A 24,585-nucleotide genomic window follows, 5' to 3' on the forward strand; every position below is an offset into this window, starting at 1 on the left:
AGCTTCCTTCAGCTTATTACTACTACTAAAAACAATATCTACAACAAGAACACTTGTCATTTTGAAGTATGATTCTTGTTGGAAAAGTGCCTAAGAAGACAAACTTGTCAAAAATCCAAAACTTGACAATTGTCTACAATGTGCAAGAGTAGGCCAGTTTTCCAAAAAATACACAAAAGTCAAAGTTTCAAAGGTTTAGTGGCTTCTTTTCATCACAAGTCAATGAAAGTCCTTAGCTCATGGACTCAAAAGCAATTCTTTGCATCAAAGACCTGTAGTATCTCACATCCTGTTCAAAAATTTGATGAAGTTCTGCTTTTAAAACCACTATTTAAAATGATAAATTCTATTACTAGGTAAATTTATCATTTTGAAGTAAATTTTAGTTTACTTTCAGTCAACCTGAAAATGCATCAGAGTGATTGAGTGAGGTGGTTGATTGAATAGTGAATGGTTTTGGTGGTGAGGTTAGTAATGAATTTAACTATTATGAACCTGCAGCTTTTTTGGCGACTGTTGAATTGATCAGAATGGTGGAAGAAGCACCTAATTTTGTGGTGTTAGAGTAGAATCTAGCGAATTGGAAAAAGTTGATGAGAGGAGCTAGAGAATGAGTGAGAAGTCAAAACAATGATGAAGCGAAATGGGGCCTCGTTTTCTAACAATGAGAACAATTCTTCTCCACAATAATGAGCTCAATTTGCACAAACTTCTGCGGCACATTTTTTTCTTGGGCAACTTTCTATGGATGTGTAAGCAACCGGAACTGACAGTGAGCGGAATCATTAGATCCAATTGTTCACCACTTGGGCCTCTAAAGACAAAGTAAACACAAACCTCTGCATTCTCCGTCAGAATGAGACACAAAATGCGGACTTGAACATGACATAGAGACTCAGAAAGTTATTTAAGCATGTGCAAAACGGTGTCGAGTAAGAAACGGTGAACCACACTAATGAATACATGTCAGCACAGCTACAACACATCGGCTGCTATTACTCTGGCCGTGAGGATTGGTGTAACGGGGAGTTTAGCGCTACCTGCAAGGATGTGGTGCTACGACACGGAGGTCAAGTGTTGGGTGTGAGAGCTTCTACTAATGAGGTCGTGATGCAGACGGTGAACGAGGTGGTATTCAAGTCTTTTAGTGAGGTGCAAGATCAGCTTCTAAAGGTCACTACGTTGCCGCAATTCGAGTCGCTGGCTTGTCAGCGGTTTGCGTCTTCTTGTGAGGCTGCCATCAATGACCACATCAATGAACCACACTAATGAATACATGTCGGCGCAGCTAGATGGGTATTCAAAAATGGTACTTGCCGCAGTCATCCTGGTCTCAGCCCTTGAGTGTGGTCACGATCGCAACTCTCTGCAATTGGTTTTGAATTTCATACTACAGGCGCATAACTGTAAAAATTCATATCGCATCCTTGTAACTATGAATCTTCTGCAACCTAACAGAGAGTTCAGCTTGTAGAGTTCAACAATAAGTAGTTTTGAGAGAGTCACTTGAGATGGGAAATTATTAGAAACCAATAAAAGAATTACACTGTGGCTGCACACCAAGTTTCCTGCACAATACTTGTCAACTGCGAGTGGACCTGTGGAAGTAATCTACGCAGTTAGTAAATTCATTCTGGTCAAGAGGGATTTGCAGCACCAATAGTAGCAACCATGGGTCACGTTCATTTCAGTCATTTTTGGAATCTTAGGTAATGCTCAAACCTTGAACCCTTGGAGACGCGAAGCATGAGTGGGTCATGAAGCTGGACATGGAATGAGTGAGCTGGTCAGAGGAGCCATAATCGTGCACTGGAAGTGATGGAAAGTGGAGACTGAGCAGTGAAACATGTAGAACAAACATGGTTTTGAGAATTTGCACTCACTCAAAAACATAAAACGCAAGAAGAAACCGAAGTGCCTGCCGAGATTTCTGCGACTACAGCGACGGTGGGGGCGTCCGGTTCGTGCGGGGACTAGAAAGCAAGGAAAAGTGACACTCGGGGCCCAGCTACAACTAAAAAGAATTGGAAATTGATAAGTTATCACTTCAGAGGGTATTTTTGCATTATCAAAATAATAAGTGTAATATTAAAAATAAATAGGGGTAGATTTGATATTATCAAGAATACAGGGTTATTCTTGACATCCTGCAAAATTCAGGGTCATATGTGATATTTTTCTTTTTTTTAATATCACACTTATTATTTTTTAGTTCTATTTATTTTTATAAAATATTATATAATTTTTTTAGATTCTTTACGATACAAATTAATTTTTCGTTGCCTATTTTTATTCATTTATTCATTAATATTTTATATACTAAAATTTAAAATATTATAGTATTAGTTCTTATATTGATTTTTTAAAAATTATACATGATAATCAACAACAATATTTGTTTGTAGAATTGCATATGTTTTGAGATACGATTGCATTTATGACAATATATATATATACGTATGTGACTAAAAAATTCATTCTTTTGTTTGATATTAAAGCCAATTTTTTCAATTAATATTTATAAAATTTATATATATATATATATATATATATATATATATATATATGTTCCAATTTTATTGAATTATTAATTATTAGTTAATTTGATATTTACATACATAGAATTAAATAGAATTATTAGAATATAAATAAAAATATATAGAAATACATTTGGTGTCAAAAATAAATTTTTGATTTATGTATAATAAATGCATCAAGGTTGTTTAAAAGGATTTTGGTGTTTGAAAATTTATAAGAACATAGAAAAAAAAATCAAATTAATATCTTTTCATTCTTCAACTTAATTTCATAAAAAAAATATAATTGTATCTGAATGTTTATCTATAAAAATTATTTTCTAAAATTTTTTTAATGATATAAAATAAAAAATAAAAAGTATATAATTTAATAAAAAGTAATAATTGTAATAATAATAATTAATATTTTTTAGATTTAAATAATTTTTTGACCAATCACTTTTTTGTTCCTTTACTTAAAAAGCAAAATTGATGCATAAAAAATAATGTCTTTATTTATTCTTCTATTTGTGCTATGACATTCTTTATTTTATATATATATATATATATATATACACATAGATATAGATATACATGAGATATTTAATTGCCTAAAAAATATTTATGCAAGCAATAGAAATCTAAAGCAAATAAAAATATAAAACTATTGAAAAAATAATATCAATAGAAGAGAAGATAATTTGTAGCCTTTAAATCATTTTAGTATTTTCAATAGAAATGAATACTATATTTATTTATCAAATAAGAATAAACTCCAATATCATACATGTTAATCTTATGAAGTTGTTTGAGATATGAATTTAAAAATAATAATTATATATATATATATATATATAGACATGTTATCATACAACTAAAATAGAAAAAATAATTTAAGTTGTATATAATTTTAAAATGACAAAGTACTAGAATGATTATTCTAAGTATATAGAAACTAAAGCATCTTGAATAAACACTAGAATACAAAAAAGAATATTGACAAGATTGAGAATAGAATTAATTTTTCATCTATATATACTAGCTAAGAATAATGTTATATATTATTTTACATAAAAAAGCTACAAGGCTTTAATGCTAAGTATTAAGTTATTTCGCACTTTTATAATAATTTTACAAATTAAAAAAAAAAAAAAAAAAAAAAACTCTAAATAATGTTTATATTATTATATGGCATATCTAAAAAAGAATCTATAGATTCCACTTACATCTAGGAAACTTCTTGAATATTATCATTCTAATGTATATTTACTTATTTATATGAAACTTATAATTTATGTTTATTTAAATAATGTAGAGATTTAAAAAAATTATATAAGGTTGTCTTATACGTAAAATTTGTAGTTATTTTAAATCTTGATTTAATTATTGGACATTAGTTGATACATAAAATTTAGTTGTAATATTGTATCTTAAATAAAGAATTCTTTTTTTTGGCACATATTAAAAATATCTTTTAAATAATTATTTTTTATTCAACAGATTTTTCCATAATTTGATTTTTGATCCCAAGTAATTTAGTAGAATAATAATCTATATTTTATAGAGTATAATAAATAAATAAAAAAGACAAAGTTTTTTGGAAAAAAAAAATCCTTTGTTAATTTAGATTTGAGAGAAAAAAAATAAAAAGTTAATATGCATTAACATGTTTAATCTTAATATTAATGTGAGAGAAGATACAAGTTAGTAATAAATCTATTCTCATAAAGTTGAGATATAAGGCAATTGTGGCTTGTATTGATTATTTTGAAGAAATAGATCTTTCATAATTTTTATTGTGCCTTTAGTTTAAGCAAATTTAAAATCAAGTAATTCTAATCTTATAACAATTATCCTTTTGTAGACCACGTCTTAATCTTTGAGTAGAAATTAAATTATTTGAAGAGTTTTTTTAACCAATTCAAAATATATTAAGAAAATTAATGGTCACATCAATGCAATGGTTACAAAAAAATAACATAATTTTTAATAGTATAGTTTGATTCAATTAAACAGTGATGATTGTAATATACCAATGTATGATAAAATGTATCCAAATGATTTTGATTATAGTTGTGGCTAAATCAAGTAAAATATCTATAAATAGAAAGAATTTTTAAATAGTTAAAAAAACACATGGATAATTAGCTACTGGGATAGCACAAAAAAATTAAAATAACGATCTCAAACAAAAGTTCCATCATTTTCAACTCCCACCAAAAGTTGTGAATAAAATCACCAACACAAAGCACTAAAAGTGGTCAAAGACTATAACATTTCCCGGACATACTTTCCACCAAAAATGTTGTGGAGGAAAATATTACGAACACTATATTCCGCAAGAGACTGGAATCCACATAAGACTGAAAAGTTTAAAAAAAAAATAAAAAAAAAAGGAAACAGGAAAAAATCGTCTAAAATAGCTTGGAATGCAAATTTCAATTTTACCACTTTTAGTACTCAACATGGGTAGATGAACTCATGTCATCTACCCATCTTCGCAATAAAAAAAATCAGATTTTAACTTTAAGCTATTCTTAATATTGCGAGGTTCCTTGTACCGGATCGATACTCCTACAACGAAACTCCGTGTCGGGGAAGCATGAATGGCCGCACAATCAATGCCTTGTGTTGTATGATTTGTGGTTTCTCAAGCAACGGCCTCGAAACCATCTAACGTTAGATCTACCTTTCGAGCTGCTCCGAAGGTGAACCCCACTCTCAAAATCCTGCCAAATATATACCAAAAAATGGTTTCGCTCAGATCATGCCGAGTGCAAATGGGTTCCGTGCTTGTGCAATAGTTCGTTGTACGCAAGCCGTACGAGATAGTCTCGGAGCTTGTCCGCAGTGCAATTGCTTGGCCTGCCTGATACCATTCGATTCCATCGCTGTGTTTTCTCAGCCAGCCTCGCCGCATCTGTCGCCGAGTCCCTAGGGATAGTGCTAGTTCAGTCCTCGTCGTAGGGTTATCCACATACACGTGTTCAACGACGCTGGATACTGGTTCAGCTTTGTCAGGCATCGGATGTTGGTTAAAGAGTGTGATGGTTCCAGCGGGGTGGTGAGTGAAGATCTGGACATTTGGAATGCGACTTGTATGCCATGCAGTAATATAAAAACAGACATGGTGTCTCGGTGGGCTTTGAATAGTCTGCACGTCGTGTGGTCGCTTCGTAAACGGGCACACACGTATCCATGTGAATGTTGCAGTTCACGCTTCCACGCACCAGGTGAGATGGGAGTTTGTTTATAATGTCGTAGGCCCAGTATGCGGATGCTCAGTATCGCTTCGATCGAAAGTGCAAGTGACGGTTTTGCAGGTTCAGAGACAAATGTGCAGTGTTTTTCAATAAGACTGTTCCGTCACTTGTCTCCTTTGTTTTTCTGGGTGCTGACAGTGCCGTGTTTTTATAAAATCAGTGCCTTCTAGGTGAGATAGAAGTTCGAAGGTAAGTTCTGATGAAGAATGGTTCTCCTGCTTCGGAGGTGTGAAGAGTTGGAGGCATAGAGTTGAATGTCAAAGAGCACTGGAGTTCCGTCACTTGTCTCCGTTGTGGTTCAAGTACCTCTGGTGTTGCAAGTAGAAAGAGTATGTGTTGGAGTGGTTAGAAAAATGCTTGTTTTTGCAGAGGCGGGGTTATGTTCAAATTAGGAGGGGTTTTTTCAGTATCTGCAAGGAATCTAGTAGCATGGAAACACGAGCGTCGTTGTCGGTGAGGAAGAGTTGTTGCAAATGATATTGGAGGGAAGTTCTTGTCGGAGTGTGATTGTGCGATCATCACTGGCCACAAGAGAAAATCTACTGTTTTTATTGATACTACCGTCGAAAATATGAATGTGATTTATAATCTCGCAGATAGAATCGGCGAACCACTTTGCTTTCTCGGAGTTCTTGGGTTTCTCTTCGTCAAGTACATTACCAGTCAATGAAATCCGTCTATAACTTGTGAATGTCAAAAACCTCGTGCCAGTATCCACAGGATGAGTTCTTCATTTCGTCGATTAGTGCTGCTTCTGGACGGCACATGGCAAGAACAGGTCAATCGCACCAACGTTGCAATTCTGTTCGAGAATGTTGATCAAGATGCGAATGGAGATGGAGTTGAGCAGATAGTCAAGTACTTTGAAGGCGTTGGAACGTCGTGGGGAGATAGGCTTCTTGCCGGAGCATTCGGATACGGGTTATCCGAGGTCATCAAAGATGCTTACTTATGGCTGTCACAAACCTACAAACCAGGAGATGAGGTTTTTGTGTTCGGATTCAGCCGGGGGGCTTACACAGCGCGAAGTCTCGTAGGGCTCATGAACAAAATTGGTGGTGTGTTGAAGCAGCCGACGAAGGCCCTCGTGGAGCAGGCTTATGATCTCTATCGAGATTCTAAGAGTGATGCTACCGAGTTTAAAGCCCAGCACAGTCAGGAAGCACGAGTCAAGCTCATTGGAGTCTGGGAAACGGTGGGGGCTCTCGGTATTCCATCATTGGGGCTCCCCTTGACGTTGCCCGGCACCCCAGATTACTACCGCTTCCATGATACCAACCTCTCGTGCATCGTGGACTACGCGTACCATGCAATTGCGATCGATGAGTACAGAGCAGATTTTGACGCTACTCTGTGGGATGCAACGACAGAGAAGAACAAGGATGTTGAGCAATGTTGGTTTATCGGAGATCATGGCAACATAGGAGGCGGTGGTACGAGCAACATACTCTCGATTCTCCCGTATGTCTGGATGCAAGACAAAGCCGTAGCCGTCGGTCTCCGCATGAAGACTATGTTGAAGGCAGGGGAGCAATGGCGCCAGGCTCCCAATGATTCCTTCGGTTCATTCTTGTTCGGAATGTATAGGATATATCGTTTGGGTCAACCAAACAACCGAGAAATTGGCAAGAAGGTGGAGGAATCGCTGCACCCTAGTGTCTTGCTACGCCTCCAAAACTACCCTGAGTATCAACCCAAGCCTCTGACGAATGTAGGAGTTCCGGATAGAACCAACGAGATTCCTCGCAACAAAAATGTGAAGAGGTGCGACGGCAGCAAAGAAGGTGTCGCTGCCTCCTAGCTGCTACGAATGAGCCAGATTCTGTCGAAATTGCTTTTCCCTACTTACAATCGTGGTTTGCCTACTTGGAATGCCATGGTTACGGAGGGAGGTCTGGTGATCCAACACTTTGTTCGATCAGTTTTTATAGTTTGCTTGGTATTGAACGTTCTTTGTTGATGCGCCTTCTAGCACAGTAAAGCCTTGCTAAATCAGAATTTGATGAGAGTCTATGTACCAAGGGAATCGTGATTGGCCTCTGCTTTCCTCTTTGAATTGGTTCTTGATTTCATTCCTGTAGTTCGGAGAGGTATACATTTAGTAGATAAGCGGTACGTTACAATATACATAACAATCTGTACAATGATTTCGCCATAAAAAAAGAGTATTTCTCATTCAAAGAGTAAAACACCTAATGTTGTGGGTGATAATGGCGACGAGAGTCTTCGATCAAAACACTGATATGGCGCGATCCACGATTTTACGACGACCATCAGATTTGCAGATGCTAAATAGTTGACTACTTTAGCCATCAACATATTTGCAATTTTATAAAATAAACAAGCTTCACGTTGCCAGCAGATCGGGTAATAGTGCAACTGTGACAACAATCTAATGACAAACTTGGACTTGATTTTGTCAATTCACCTTAAACATTCACGAGGTCTTTTTCTCGCCATTACAGCCGGAGGACGATCTTTCAGCGGAGTATGAAGTGAAAATAGAGTCCTCATTGAAAGAACATAGTACCACTGGCGGTTTTGTGTATGGAATGTCACTACGAAACTGCTTCATTTCGCCAGAACTGTCATCCACAGTCCCAAGGCCCTTTGGACTGTATTTTGAATTATTCTGCGGTCGGAGCTTGACAGACCAGTGCTGCAATTCCCCGACAGATTGACCGATGACACGAGAGTGCTCCTTCTCTTTAATCCATGCATACGCACCCCCGAGCTTGTTTCTGAAAGAATCCTCCAATTCTGTGCGCCAATGTGGCCGCTGTTCACTGGCCTTGTAGGTCCACTTGTAACGTGAGCCATTCGCTATGGCCTTGTCTTGCATCCATTCGTAGGACAACTGCCGCAGGTCGTCCCCTACTATCCCGCCTCCGCAGTTGCTATGGCTATCGACGAACCAGCATTGCTCCAACTTTTTGTTCTCTGGCGTCATTTTACCCCTGAGTGTCGGATCGAAGTCTTCACGATATTCGTCGATTGCCAAAGCTTGGTAGGCTTCGTCGACGATGCAAGATAGATCCTGATCGTGGAATATGTAGTTTTTCCTGGACAGCGGAGTGTTGCTTATAAGATTTAACACTGGTGCATACCAGGTATTGCTTTTAAATGCTGAATCGGGGACTCCGAGCACTCCCACCGTATCCCACATGCCCACCAACTTTACGCGCACGGGATAACAATTTTTAGCAAATGCTTTCATCACTGGATGACAGGGCTTCATATCATTGCGGTACAATTTGAAAGCTTCTTCCACGGAGGCCTTGGTTACGTAGCCATCTGCCGGTTTCTTCAACACCCCGCCGACTTCATGCAACATCGAGACTAAACTGCGAGCTGAATAGGTCCCACGACTAAACCCGAACACGAAGATTTCGACTCCCTCCTTGTAATTCTCTGAACATCAGTGGTAAGCCTGTTTGATGATTTCCGACAATCCGTAACCAAATGATCCGCCTAAAATCTTTCCGACACAAGCCATTCCAACACCTGAGTAATATTTTACCAGCTGCTCGACTCCATTTTCATCTGGGCCCGAATCGATCGCCTCGTGCATACGTGCGACACTAGTTCAGTCGCTCAACTCGTTCCATGTGCCATCGAATATCACAACAAGACGACAATGCCATCTTGTTGCCATCCTGTCAATGTTGCAAACAAGTTCAAGAGGCTTTTTGAACTTGGCAGTCAAACGCTCTTTGTTAGTCTTTTGCAGAACCGATGCTAAAATCACTGATGGCATTATTACGGTATTCTTTCTAGTACATTGTAAACGAAATACTGTTTCCATGCGATTAAAATAAACAAAATTCTCAAATAAGCTCTTATCAGAAAAACGTCATGCGCAAGAGTTTTTCCTTCAAACTCGTACTTATCTATTGATTAACTTGTCATAAATTCCTGCACTGGAAAGCGTGAATGAATCTCACATTTATATTTTTCTGTAACTGGCACCCTCAAGGTTCATATCAGGAAGCATACGAACATATCTGCTACATTTCGAACCTGGATGCTTCAATTGTTGGTCTTCATCACTCTGTCGTCTTTATGGTAAATTACCGGCTATACTCTAGAAATGTCAGCGATCTTTTCATGCTTTCTGTCGTTCCTCTGACAGTTCAGTGATGGCAGCAGTCTCTTAAGGGTACGGGGCTGAGGAGCAAATCTGCACGTGGGTTGTAGCGTTCTCCACTTTGTTCTCAGAACCTGTAATCTGCCAGAGAGGAATTGGGCGTGAGAAGTATGCCGATATCCAAGAAAAGAAAACTCTAAGAATATTGGCGAGTCACATGCTCGCAGAAGCTTTGCAACTCTGGACTACTGCACATAAAATGAGGAAGAACACAAGCGCTGCATACACAATCATGTCACGCATAGTCTATTTGCTTCAGGTCGATGGCAGCGATGAACCAGATTTTTAGAGCGGATCAATTACAATATGTGAGGCTAAGATTGTAAATTATTCTGAAGCGGATGCAATCGTTCCTCGAGCTATTTTCTCCTATCCTTCGACAAAGCACATTGTAAATGTTGTATGATCTAGGATTTTGCTGAATTGACTAGATGCGAGCCCCACGCTTTTCAGTCTCAAGGGCCATCTCCAAAATATCAGTCCTCCAAATTTGGTCAATCACTATGTACATATGTCCCACTGTAGAGTTCACAGATGCAGATGATCCAATTGCAGCGAACTTGGTGCTCATCGAGCCGCATTCTAAGTGCTTCATGTAACATGCATCTTGTACCATTCATTAAAGTTCTGTTTTTGCATTCAGCAACACCGTTTTGTCTTGGAGTATAAGTTGTTAACTGACGTTGTATCCCATGGGTTGATAGGTAATTGTCAAATTTGGAGGAGAGATACTCTCCTTGATCGGATAGGAGGGTGCGCATTTTGTATCCAGTTTGTGTCTCAGGCCCACATGTGAAAGATTTTGAAAAATTCAATGCACTCGCTTTTTCGTTGAAGGAGACGAAGTACTGTATATCGAGAGTAATCATCAATAAATGTGACATAATATTTGAATCCTGAAAATGTTGGAGTGGCCACTTGGCTACTTAGATCTAAATGTACAAGTTCGAGAGGTTGAAAGGCGCGAAAAGTGGCAATTTTTGGAAATTTTGTAATGGTTTGTTTTCCGTGAAGGCAAGTTGAGCACATTTGAGCTGGAACGTGCTTTAGTGATAGTCCACTAACGGCTTTGTGTTGAGCTAATTGTTTTAGTCGTTGTGTGCTGATGTGACCAAGATGGCAATGCCACAGAGAAGCTTGTTTTCCATTTTTTTGTTGAGAAGAGAACTCACTGTGAAAAGCTGCCATATGTGCACAGATCAGGAGACTGGGGAGTCGTTGTCTCGGTTGTCTTCCATAGTGTATAGCAGCGGAAGGGACTGCTGGGGTGTTAGCCGATATTTTGGATATGGCGATTGTCGATTTCTCATATCCAGAGGAAGAACCGATTCAGAGAGCTTTGGAAAGAGGCGGGTCTTAAGTCTGTTGTGATCAAGTCGCACAGAGCACTGAGGGCATCGAAAAGCTGACAGACCAAATTCTTTTGTCCGTGTCGCTGGCTGAGTGGCTGACTGTGTGAGTAGAAAGGTGAGAGCGGGTAAACTTTGAATATGGTGCGGGAGTGAGCCAGGGTGCGATATTGGTGACAGGCAAACAAGTGCCCCTAGAGCTGGAAGAAATCTTGGTGATGGAGTGAACGGCAACGGGAGATTTGTTGCAATGAAGATACAAGGTTATTGGTTTTGTCTTGATTGTAGAGAATTTTGGGCCTCTTATGTTATGTTTTATTTAAGGACGTGATTGCTAGTTGCCTTATGTTTTGCGGCCTGCAAAGAGAGCTTGAGATTTTGAGGTTCAGCCTGTCATAGCTATTTCTTCTTGTAAAAGAATTGCAATTAATATTGGAAGTGCAATCAATTTGTATGACAATTCCATATTGTAATGGCATAGATCTCATTAAAGTGAGTATTTCCATTTGTAATGGAATTATCACTCTGGCTGAATGATATTGAAGTTATAAAAATGTTGTATGGCGGATTTGTCTACTTTCATTTTTTATGTTATAAATTTTTCTTATAGATGTGCTCAAGTGACTATGTCACTGGTTAAATATGTGTTTTCAAGAGCTAATCATGCTTTGTAGTTTTGTATGCTCTAACATGTGAGAAAATGGCATTGTCTACACAATCCTAAATGGCGACAAGAACAACTTGATTTTTTTTTTTCTACATAAATATTATAATAATATTTGTTGTGGATTTCTTATTTTCACATGATTGAGAATCATCCATATTTCTTTGTACATACCTAATAATAAGATGACTTGTACAAAAATTACCAATGATAGAATGTAAGCCACAAGATCAACAAGTAAATAATGTGTCTAACTTATGAGAGCTGCAGTGTACTAGTCAATCTAGAAGATTTGATAATTTTATTCCAATACTAAAAATTTAAAAAAATTAAAAATTTTGAATAATTTATTCTACTACAAAAAAAAATTAAAATCAAACTTAGATATTTAATTATCAAATATTTTTTAATAATTAATTATAAATATTATATATACTTAATTGAAAGCATAATATTAGATTTTTTGTTGAAATATTTTTTTAATATTTTTTTTTTAAAATTTGATGAATAAGAGAGTAATTTTTTTTTGAATAATATCAAAAATTAGATAAATTACTTGTGATAGTTAAAGAAATAAAGAATCAAAATAAATTACCATCATTGATTTTTTAAAATCTATTTTTTTTAGTTTAAATATTTTTTATATTTTTTTATATTTCAAGAAAATACATTTGTATAGTTTATCAAGGATGCAAGGAAAAAAAACCAAAAAAAATAAGCATTACAAAGAAACTAGATTAGTATATCTCACATGAAGGATCAAAAGATTCTAAAAGATATTAAAGATAAATGATAAAAAATTAAAAAGATCTAGAAGGTGCCTAAAATCAGATTCAATATATATATATATATATATATATACATATTGATACATTCATTATATTAATTTTGTATACTTTAAGTAGTATCAAAAAGTAAATTTTAAATCTTTAAATATTATTATTATAGATATTACATATTTTGATGTCTTTGTTTATTTATTTTGTTGTAAATTAAAAATATGATCTACATATTGTTAAGATTAATCCAAGCAAAGGTCAAGTCCAAACTTATTTTTTAAGATTTTTTTATTTTGATTTATTTTTTTGAATGAATTCTAATTTATAATTGACACTCATAGTTGAATGAACAAGATATATTCATCCATATATATATTTATCCATTCTAATATTTATATATCTATACCTATAGTTATCTAAGCACCATCTAAAAAATTTAATCTTTACTCAAGAGATGTAGGCATTTAATTGGCTCGCCATGGAGACGCTTTGATCTAGTTGTGTCACTACTCTTTGCTTGAGTGACACCAAGAGGTACGCTTTGATTTAGTTGTGTCACTACTCATGCACTCCTTCATGGCTTAGAGTCCATGCTTGATTAGAAAGAATATTTAGCTTACATAGAATCCATATAAATCCATGACCACCAAGCCAAGGATAATATTGGACACTTTTTTCTATTATAAGATTTTGGTCTTTATAAGCAAGGGCCTATTTTGTACCAAAGAATTCAACTTAAACTCAACTCACATTGACTATGCTCAATATTTGGGTCACTATAAGTAACATCATCTAATGACATCCTAGAAATGGCAATGTGCATGGAGATATTATAATACAAGCAATAAATAAGAGTAGGTCTCAAAACTTGATCTTCACCAACATACACTACTATTTTAAGATAAAAATAATTTATCTATATATTGATTTCAATACTCTAAAGGTGGCTTATTACAATTCGACCTATCAATACCTTATTAGAAATATTATTATATTTTAATATGATTAATTTTACACAATATATTATATGTATAAGAGTGACACCAAGAGGTACAACTCTTAGTATAAGGTCAATAAGAGTATATAGTATTCTATACATAAGACTAATATATTATATAAAATAATTCTCTCAACACTCCCACTAGGATACTAATTTTCATCCTCAAATTAAATTTTATCTATTTTGAAACAAATATATAAAACAAATTTATGGTTTCAATCTTTTTGTTGATATTGAAATGTTGGAGAGCTTTCTAATAGTTCTCCCACTACTTTTTCAATTCTAAGAAGGTATATGATTTTTTTTTTTTGTTGATTTTTATTTATTTGTTGCTTCCTGTTTGATATTTGTATGTTTTTTGTTTTGTGGTTTTAATTAGACCAGAAAGGCTTGAATAATTATAGAACGGTTTGCAATTTTTTATTTAGAAGAAATTAATACATGCTTATTTGAGATAGGCATTGAAAATGTTTCTCTTTGCAAAAATATTTTATAAATAAATCTATTGTCATATGCATGGTTGGTATATATTATAATTTGATTTCTTTAGTAAAGATCTTTTTTTAGTAAAATGATATTGTATGTTCACATGTTTGCTTCTAGAATGATATTTGGGATTTTTACTAAAAGCAATGTACTTTGACTATTTGAATATATAGTCGTTGCTTTATGTTGAAGAAATCCAAGTTCATATACTAACTTTCTTAATCATATATCTTTAGTTTTTTTTATTCTTTATTAAAGCCATATATTTTGATTCTATGGATGATAAAGTAATATATTATTATTTCTTACTACCTCAAGAGATAATTCCTCTAGCTAATAAGAAGAAAAATCTAAAAGTGGAAGGACATGTGTCTTTGTTACTTATCTAGTGAGTATCAAAATAACCATATAAAATATCACCTTGAGGTAAGTGTTGATATTTTATTCCAAAATTTAATGTGCCTTTTATATATCTCATAATTCTTTTTAAAGTTTGAATGTGTGTAAATCCTAATTTAGAAAGATATTGTAGTAAATTGCCTAGAATATAAGCACAATCTGGTCTGGAATTAACAATAGCATACATCAAATTACCAAAAACTTGAGAATATGGATAATCTAATGAAGTAATATAGTCTTCATTAGTTGAACAAATTCCTAGTTGATTTGGGATATATAATAGGTTAGATTCAACATATTGAATTCATTAGGTTTATTTGTTAAATATTTTGCTTCATGAAGGATTATCCATCTTTCTTCTCTATTTTTTAGGATAGCATTGCCTAAAATGTAATGGATTTCTTCTTCATCTAACATGTTATATTCTTGTTTTAGAATGCTTTTTACTTGTTGAATTCAGAAAATCTTGTTGGTGATAATGATACAATCATCAATTTAGGCTATAATTATGATAAAATCCTTTTCATTTTTTCTTTTGATGTATATGTTTGCATCTGATTTTAGATGTTGATATTTGTGAAGAAGTAAATATTGATCTTATCTTTGATACCATACTATAAAAGATTGTTTAAGACTATATAGGAATTTATTTAACTTATATATATTATTAATATGTATAAGAGGTAATCCTTCAAAAATACTCAGATAGATGTCTTCTTCAATAAAACCATTTTAAAAAGGAATTTTAAGATCTAATTGATGTATTTCTAAATTATTTTAAGTCTCTTAGGCAAGAAGAACTTTGATAGAGTTAAATTTGACTACAAGAGAGTATGTCACTATGTAATTTATACCTTAAATTTGGATGAAATCTCTTGCAACTATCTTTGCTTTATATTTGTCAATACTTCCATGAGCTTTAGTTTTTATTTTTAAAATCCACATTGAATTGATTGGTTTTTTTTATTAGGAGGTAAATTCGTCATTGTCCATGTATTATTCTTATTTAAGGGTGTAATTTTAATATTAATTATTTTTTGCCATTCTTGAGCATCAGCCCTCTCTATTGCTTCTTGAATGGAGTTTGGAACTTCTATGGTGGTAGAAACAAGGTAGGCTTGGTAACGTTGATTACAATGGCGTTTATATTTTTTTCTTCTTTGTGTAGACTCTAACAATCTTGTAGTTGGTTTAATAATTTTTGTTGGTCAAGATCTAGAAGGAAGTCTTGGATCTTGTAATATGGAATGGACTACATCATATTCAAGGAATAAGATCTCTTGATCATTTTGTAATGATTTTTGAGAAAAGACTTCAATAATATCAATATAAGAAGGAAGTTGGTTTTCCAAATTTTGAAAAGCACCATATATTTATTGATTAAATACATATGGCTCTTGTGGTAGTGGCTTTGGTGGTGTAGTCATTCCTTGAATATGAAGTGTGGTGTGCTCATTGGACCTTATAGTTGTTGAAGGTTGCTTAAATAATTCTAAATCTATTAAAAGTTTTTTATTATTTTTTTGTAAATATATTAATTTTTGATCATATAGATTCTCATTGAAGAGAACATTTTTTAAAATGAGAATTTACTGATTTTGTATATTCATAAGTCTATAGGCTTTAGATTTTTTATTATATCCTAAAAAGATAGCCTGTTGTGAATGAGAATCTAATTTCTTTCTTATTTCTTTAGAAATGAATATATGAGCTTTGCAACAAAATATTTTAAGATAGGATAAATTTGATTGTCTTTTGTATCACAATTCAAATGGTATTTTGGTACTTTGTACAAATTTTTTAAGGCTCTTATTTTAGAGGTAATTAGCTATTTGGAGTACTTCACCTAAAAAAAAATTAGGTAAGTTTGAATAGGATAGCATTGCAAGAACTATCTATATTATTGTTCTATTTTTTCTTTTAAAAATATCATTTTGTTGTAGTATATAAGAAATAGTATATTCTTATTTTATTATTTTTTTGTTATTTAAATCTTTAAATTTATTTGATTTATATTCACTTCCACAATCAAATCTTAAAATTTTGATTTTGAAACTTGTTTGTTTTTTCACAAATTTTTTGTATAAGATGAATTTTTCAAATCCTTCAAATTTTAGTTTCATCAAATATATATGGCAATATCTTATTAGATCATCAATAAATGTGATGAAATAAATACATTTTTAATATGTGCCTATTTATATCAGACCACAAATATCAAAATATAGAAGTTCTAACAATTAAGTAGCTCTTTGTACACCTTTTGTAGGAAACTTCTTCTTATATTATTTATCTTCTATAGAAGGTTGATATAAGATAATTTTTTTTTCATCAAAGAGGTCAATTTCCTTTGCCATTGTTTGTATTTTTTTAAATCTTTGCAAATTTATGTGTCTTAGTCTTAAATGCCACAAATCAACTTTATTTAATTATGTTGTTACTGGAATAGAAATTTGAAACTTATTTAAAAGTATTGTTGCATATAATTCATATAAATCAAGGTTTAATTTGTATATTGCAATAGTTTGATCAAATTTATTTATAAGTATAGTTGCTCCAACTCTTATGTAAATTTCTCTTCCTACCTTATCCAATTATTTGGCAAAAAATAAATCCTTTGCAAGTCCTAGTATATGTAATATATCAGGTATGATTTTTTCATTGCCATTTGTAAGTTTGATATTTACATCACTACATCCTTCTATTATTTATGATATAGTATTGTCTCCTAAATAGACAACTTAATTGACTTCACTTTTGATGTATTTGACAAATCATTCTAGCTCATGACACATATGTTGAGTTGCTCTTGAGTCTATATACCACATTGAATTTGAATTTTCTTTAATTATAAGTGCTGCTATATATAATTTATTTGATTTTGTAATAATATTTTTTTCTTTTTTGTTATTATAATTTTTAGTTACTATTCTTGTTTTGCAATCTTTGATGAAGTTACCAGGTTTTTTTGTAGAAAAAACACTTCTTGTCAATAGCAAAATTACTTTTTTTATGTGCTTAGAAGTAATACTCTTTCTTTGTAGATTATTTTTAAAATTCTTATTAAAATAAGATTTCTTATTATTATTCTAAAATTTCTTACCTACATATAGGATTGAATTATTATCAAATATTAAACTCATGTTTTTCATGAGTATTTCTTCCAAGAACAAATTTTTTCTCAAAGATACTAATGTAATCCCAAACTGTCTTCTTAAAGAGCTAATGAAGGATCTATAATTTAGAGGCAAACTTCTCATTAAGGTTAGAATTGCTTCATCATCTAGAACTATTGATTATGTTACTAACAATTGTTCCATATGTACTCTAAAGGTATATATGGGTTTAACACTATCACCTTCTCTTATTTTTAAGGTGTATAATTTGTCTTTTAAACACATCTTAGTTATTGCACATGTGAAACAATGTTATTTTCTAGACAATTGTTGATTATGGTAAAAGATAAGGTATCTTTGTTTACTCGTGTGCTTATACTCCCTACTCCTATGGCAAGTAAAGCTGAGATTCTGGCAACAATTTCAGTTATTATTGGTTCTATTAATAAGCATTTTTTACCACTTACTATAGATCATAACTTTTTAGCTTTAAAAACTAGTATTAATCTATATTTCCATGTATTAAATTATGAACCATTGAATTTCAGAACATGATTGATTCCACTTTTTGTATCATCTTCAATATTCTTAATTTGAAGTTGAATTAAAATTATTTATAAATTTATTCTTGATCAATTCAATTTTACCTTTATTTATGGTTATTTTTTGCTATTTGTAGATTTAAAATTGCTTCTCATGGTTTGAAGAACTTCAAACTCTTCTTCAATCTTTTCCATTAGAATAGATTGTTTTATTGTTATTATTATAACCTTATTTGTAATTTCAGCAATTCTTTTCTAGATTGAAACATTCATCTATTCTTATAGTTTTATAAGGATCAAATATATCTATAGCTTTGATACCATGTTGGAAACATTATTATATTTTAATATAATCAATCTTACACAATATATTGTGTATACAAGAGTGACACCAAGAGTCACAACTCTTGGTGTAAGATCAACAAGAATAGATAGTATTCTATACATGAGACTAGTGTACTATATGGAATAATTCTCCCAATACATCTCACCACCAAATATACTACCAAATATACTGCGTTTCAGGGCAAGTATATTAACAAAAACCTGAAACAAAACCAATACGCAATTGAAGGAATTCATCAATGATGTTCACCCCTTTGACTGCCGCGGATCTAAGTTCATGTTCTCCAATTGGCACAGCAAGTCATCCTACAGCATCGTGTTGAGGAAACGTTGTTAAGGTGGTCCATATTGAAATTGTCCCACGCGTTTGTCAATGATCGTGTACATTTCTTGCAACTGACGAGCATTTTATAATGGTAAGATAGCGACGACAGTGCTAACAGAAGAATTTGAATAGTCTGGTAAAAGGAGAAGTGAGCACAAGTAATCACATACTGATGTCAGTTGTCTCTGGCAAGCTCGGCATTGCTAAACCTATGGAGCTTCGCTAAGAGGATTTAGTAGTTCTATTTTTTGCAAGTACATTCTTCTAGTGACTTTTCAGGGCAAGTTGCGGTATAAATGTTCTAGACTTAGTAAAGTTTATTTTTTTCTTTTGAAAGTTGAAAGTCTGTGAGGTTACTTCTCTCTTTGCAGCGAGTATTTTCATTATATTTTCTTTCATTGTGTTTAGCGGATCATTGGAATACGTTGTAACTTGTAAAACTTGGAAGAATTATTGCAAACTTAATTTCTCATCATCTGCAAAGTTGCATGGCACATCTTTGAAGTTTGTGTGTTCTGGCTTGTAAGGTGGGCATTGCCCATCAAGCGTGCTAGGGTTGAGTTATAAGATTGCGACGTGTTGAATTGAAGACATGAGAGACTGGTACAGAATACTCTCCAGAAACCAACAGATACGAACCTCACATTGCTTGCCTTCTTTGGTTGTCGGTACAATAGGAGTACATTACAATAGTCCAAAGTACATCACCTTTAGGTACTTCCGGAGGTCATCACACCTTTCTCAACCTTTGTGTGCCGGGGTGGATTCTTTCAAATCACAAGGTATTGAAAGCCTTGTCAACTTTTAACCAGATTGTAACAATCTCCCTCTAGCTTAGAACAAGGACTTCAAGCCATCAAATTTGACGTTCATAGGGACGAAGGCAGTTATCCGAGAAAACGTCTTTGTATGAAGTTTTAACTGATATAGTGCTCAGCAATGTGAGTATTAATGAGACATTCAATCGCCGCCTATAAAAATTGTACATGTAACAGTGATCTTTGTTTCTGTTTCGGAGTCATAATTTTTATTCAGCACGCTTGTATAATTGGATTCAATCTTGTGAACGATTATTCTTCGCGATGTGCACTGTGATCCATCATCCTTAGCCTCTTCCGTGGTCACATCAACGACTGTTGCAGCAACGAACACCCTAATAATGATGGTTTCACAAACTTTGAAGAACTGGGTCACTGAATCATATCAATTCGAGATGGAAAATTCAAGCCAGCCCTGACGATTATTGCCCAAGGTTTTAAGCACGAGCACATCTAGAAGCAACGCAGTTTTCCTTAACGTCCACTGTTTATAGCGTACTTTATTGCTCCTCATGAATCAATAATTGCAACCTAAATGACACATTACACTTAAGAAGAAGCAGCTGGGTACTAACTGGCACAAAATCTAGCGTCCAGTACTCTTCTGGACTTATTTCTTTTTCATATGAAGATGTCAATCATCACTGAAAAACTTCCTAGAAACAAACTGATATCTCAAGTCACGGAAAAAATAAACAACTTGCTCGCTCGAGTCGATCATCAAGTTCTTGTGTACAAATCCTCTGTCCATCCGGCTAACCTCATTGTTCATTAAACAATTTTGCTGCAAGAAAGACAGACAAATTATGTCAATTAAATTCATTGTCACACTGAGCAATGCGGTTTGCCTTCCCTGCTGAAGCTTTAAAACACATGCTGAGAAGCGCACTCACTGTGTCTATACAAGAAAAGAATAAATTGTGATGAACAAAACTGTTGACACAGGCAAATAAAATGAATTTACATTCAGATAAATTGAATGCTAGACAATCCTAACTTACCTCAGATAGCTGGATTCGAGGCACCTTAAGGGTTCTAGTAACCTCCAGCGGGGGGAGACTTATAGACCGGAGATGGAGAGTATGAAGGTGATGGCGGAGACTTGTAAACTGGAGAAGGAGAGTATGTGGGAGATGGAGGGGACTTGTAAACTGGAGAAGGAGAGTATGTGGGAGATGGAGGAGACTTGTAAACTGGAGAAGGAGAGTAAGTGGGAGATGGAGGAGACTTATAAACTGGAGAAGGAGAGTATGTGGGAGAAGGGGGAGACTTATAAACTGGAGAAGGGGAGTAAGGAGGTGACTCGTAAACTGGGGAAGGAGAAGCGTATGGGGGCGATTCATAGACTGGGGATTCAGGTGGAGGTGGGCAGCTCGGCAAAGTGGGCAGCTTCGGCAGCTTGAACTTTTGGTTCGCATTCACATCGTCCAGGACTCTGGCGAATGAAAATCTCGAGCTGACCACCAAGAGCGCCACCACAAGTGTGAGGACTTGGAATCTCTTCATCTTGAGCTGCTGGGAGGATTGGAACAGAAGAAGTTGAATGGAGAGCAGGCAACTGGTCGAGACTGATCACAGCGAGCTAAGTCTGAGCTGATATAGCGGCTACAAGTTTGCAACAGTCCAAAAAAGTACCAACTTCCTTAGCCGTCCAGCAGCTGTTGGACTATGGACGGATGAGTACATTCGACAAGCACTTCGTCGAACCGTCCTTGAAGAGCATGAATATGGGGCCTGCAGCAGCTGCACCATCAATGTCAGAAATGTTGCAGCTACTGCGTAGCTGCACCCATAAATCTCATTCAGTCAAGCTGGATTAATTTGTGTTTCGTTTTCAATCAATTCTAGAAGCGATTTCTTTTCCTAACAGTTGCTAAGTATAAGAATGCTTGGAGTGAGGTCATAGCGCTCAATTAAAAATCTGACATCCTGCAACAGTGCATGTTGCAGAAGAATGACAACTTCGTTTGAGACAAGTGCAACGTTCTACTTAAAGAAAATTCAGTAGCACCATTTGAACAGTCTATAGGGTCTACCTGGATTGTGTAGATTAAGTGGGGTAGGGAATAGGATTCGACCGATGACGCATCGATTTCTGCACGCGAGCAATTGTACTCACTGTGTCTGAGACAATATCACCAAAAAAATAAATTTCACATGTGCTAGCTATGTTCGGAATTCACATGTAAACACCAAGGTAACTCAAATTGTATTTAATTCAGTTGCAATTTTGTCTCTCGTTGAAATTTGAGCAAAAAAGTCGAGGAATGTTGAGTCCTGCGCACCTCATTAGTTCAATTAATCTTACATTCTTATTTTGTGATTCAAAAAAAAAAATCAGCCGCAAAAAGTCAGAGCATCAAAACCCGTAGAGTTCTGCTCGAACACCGCCACAGGTATCCTACTGATAGTCAATTAGGTTCATTACGAAGAATTCTGTAATATATGCAGCTAGATTACGTGTTAGTAACTAGAGGAACTATTTCCCAGCCAGTTTCCACATAAGTGTGAATCTCCTTCAGACTCATGTCCATCTTCTTTCACTTATTTTCGTCAAGTGTGTGCTGGTTTCGTGGATTGTCATAATGGGTGACAGACATGGTACAGATTTTCATGTGACTGATATGGAAAAAACCTGCAGAATATACTTCTACAGTGCCCCAATCTGTTGGCTAGTCTCCAACTGCATCTAGGCTCACTAACTATGCATGATGGCTTCTTCAAACATTATTCAACTGAGCCACAATCTACTCTTCACAGGTTTCGATAAATCGTTGATCATGGATTCAAATAAATAGATCGCGTTTAGCCTGCCTGTACGATTAGCCGATTTAGTTTCAGAGTGCTCAACAAAGACATGGATGATTTACGTGCTCATTGCTCTCTCCACGGACGGGTATAGCTTACCCTGCCCGAAGTAGAGGAAATTGATTTTCTAGGTGATTATAATTCTGCGATGGAGGAATGATGTTGAGGGAGAATGATTAGGGCTATGAAGTCGGGGCTTTCAAAGCCAGACTGAAAAATACCGACCAGGCTTGTGCGCATTTAATAGGAAATCTGACACTGTATCAAGCTGCTCATACTTCCAAAGTCTTCAAACCCTCATCATGAAATGTTCTGGGAGGTTGTCATCACAGTTTAACTTGCTACCAACCAACAATGTTGACTGACCTAGGTGATACTACATATTCCAAAATCTCAGAAATAAGGTGGTAATATATATATATATATATATATATATATATGCATTAGTTAAACTCATTTAGTAACCATGACTATGGACTAATTTCAACAGTTGTAACATGCAATCGGTTTAATAAGTGGTCAGTGTCAGATTGCTGCCTGCACATGGGTGCACGGGATGCAACAAAATCGGAAAAGAAAACCATTAATATTGAAGCAGAGTAAGAGCTGCAGACAGAAACACTTTTTCTATGCAGCAATGCACGAGTAACTTGAATATTGACATTACAAAAGCCACTCTTGTAAGCAGCGACCTTCATAATGGTGTTAGACCAAAGTCATTGAAGTCCCTCTCTTGTGAAACTATCCACAAACTGGATACCATGTGGACGTTCAGTAACTGACAAACTCGATCATGCGGCTGCATTATTGACTAGTGTTCGCTGAAAAGTGATCGAGACCTTAGTGAGGTTCTTTACAACAGCAAATTATTCATCAGCTGACAACCGAGGTTTACATGATGACCAGAGATCACTATACTTTATCGAGACCTCTACTAGGTCACTTCGAAGTGATTATCGATGAATCAGCAGTCATTGACATATTTACGATACGAGCGGCTCGATTAAGAACTTAAGCGACTATCAACCCAGGGATGCCGGCATTTGGAGCTTAAGTTGTACACCATCAAGAAAATACGTGCATGCTGCGGACTGGTTCAAAATGAAAGTCCAAACATGTGAACGCCGCACCAGGATTCATGGTTTGTTCTAACCACACGGAAAACTGCAGTAAAGCACCCATTGATATTCACATGGATATGATTTTCACTGTCGTCATGAACTGACTTTTTCAAGGCACAGAAAAAAGAAAAGAGACAATGTGTTCCATAGAAATTGTAGGTAGATGCACGGCCTTACTCAAGACAATACTTGAAAACCAGTACAAGAGAAGACCGGCATTGACAACGCCCTGCTTACAGTTACCAACCACCCATAACAACATGAACGGACTGACGTACAATACGAAATGTGACTGTAGCTTCACCTGAGCAGGAGTTCTCAGTGAAGAAGAAGAAGTGTGGACTTCCAGATTACAGATCATGAAACCACACACTCATCCGTCTGACTACAACATGTCTATCAATTGCACTGTGGGCAAGTTAAAATTATGTAGCTATTGCGTGGGGTTGTCACATGCTAGGAATCGAGGTCCAATGCACTCTGAAGCAAAAAATCTGAACTAGTATGAGTAATCATCGAAGGTGGGTACCTTAATCTTATTTGATTTAGTATCACATCTCGTTCTGAACGTTCGAATGACAATCATTCAACACGACCCACAAATACACATGTACAAGTTCGGCAGTCCATTGAGTTTCTTCGTTCCGTTAGATCCTAAATCATGCTAGAAATACTTTGACATGAGTAACTTTCTGATGTGTTAGCTTAGATTTCTCCATTTTCTAAGTGTGAGGTGATGTTAAGTTTGATGAGAGAAAACTTGCAGGATGATTCAAGCAACATCCTTTGAGGTCGTTCTCTATATTACATAAACAATTTGTGAAATAAATTTATTATTTTTCTCTGTATATTTTATGTTTTTTCAAATGCATAATTTGGGATATTAATGTTTAAAATGTTTATTAGT

The 24,585-nt window shown here is 34.8% G+C and overlaps 2 protein-coding genes and 1 long non-coding RNA gene across 3 annotated transcripts; 1 reads left to right on the plus strand and 2 right to left on the minus strand.

The window, feature by feature from the left end:
* Nucleotides 1-5,674: 5,674 nt before the first annotated feature.
* On the plus strand, nucleotides 5,675-7,954 carry LOC112293714 (uncharacterized protein YEL023C). The gene is made up of 3 exons (XM_024543469.3): nucleotides 5,675-5,749; nucleotides 5,940-5,968; nucleotides 6,491-7,954. The coding sequence occupies exon 3, from the start codon at nucleotides 6,501-6,503 to the stop codon at nucleotides 7,578-7,580; it is 1,080 nt and encodes a 359-aa protein (XP_024399237.1). The 5' UTR covers nucleotides 5,675-5,749; nucleotides 5,940-5,968; nucleotides 6,491-6,500; the 3' UTR covers nucleotides 7,581-7,954.
* Nucleotides 7,955-8,216: 262 nt separating this feature from the next.
* On the minus strand, nucleotides 8,217-9,350 carry LOC112293602 (uncharacterized). Its single transcript, XM_024543235.1, has 2 exons — nucleotides 9,284-9,350; nucleotides 8,217-9,190 (listed from the first exon to the last, which is right to left on the minus strand). The coding sequence occupies exons 1-2, from the start codon at nucleotides 9,348-9,350 to the stop codon at nucleotides 8,217-8,219; spliced, it is 1,041 nt and encodes a 346-aa protein (XP_024399003.1).
* A 4,666-nt stretch (nucleotides 9,351-14,016) lies between these two features.
* Nucleotides 14,017-18,859, minus strand: LOC149987652 (uncharacterized). Its single transcript, XR_016507123.1, has 2 exons — nucleotides 18,367-18,859; nucleotides 14,017-18,130 (listed from the first exon to the last, which is right to left on the minus strand). It is a non-coding gene; the product is annotated as an uncharacterized LOC149987652 (long non-coding RNA).
* Nucleotides 18,860-24,585: the final 5,726 nt, after the last annotated feature.

This window comes from Physcomitrium patens, chromosome 16, assembly GCF_059467195.1.
Source record: "Physcomitrium patens ecotype Gransden chromosome 16, ASM5946719v1, whole genome shotgun sequence".
Lineage (NCBI taxonomy): Eukaryota > Viridiplantae > Streptophyta > Bryopsida > Funariales > Funariaceae > Physcomitrium > Physcomitrium patens.

Bases quoted from the DNA above. Each gene is read 5' to 3' on its own strand.
- LOC112293602 (XM_024543235.1), bottom strand. From the start codon at position 9,350: ATGCACGAGGCGATCGATTCGGGCCCAGATGAAAATGGAGTCGAGCAG. The intron at 9,191-9,283 runs GTGTTGGAATGG...ACTGATGTTCAG, and splicing joins GCTGGTAAAATATTACTCAG to AGAATTACAAGGAGGGAGTC.
- LOC112293714 (XM_024543469.3), top strand. From the start codon at position 6,501: ATGAGTTCTTCATTTCGTCGATTAGTGCTGCTTCTGGACGGCACATGG.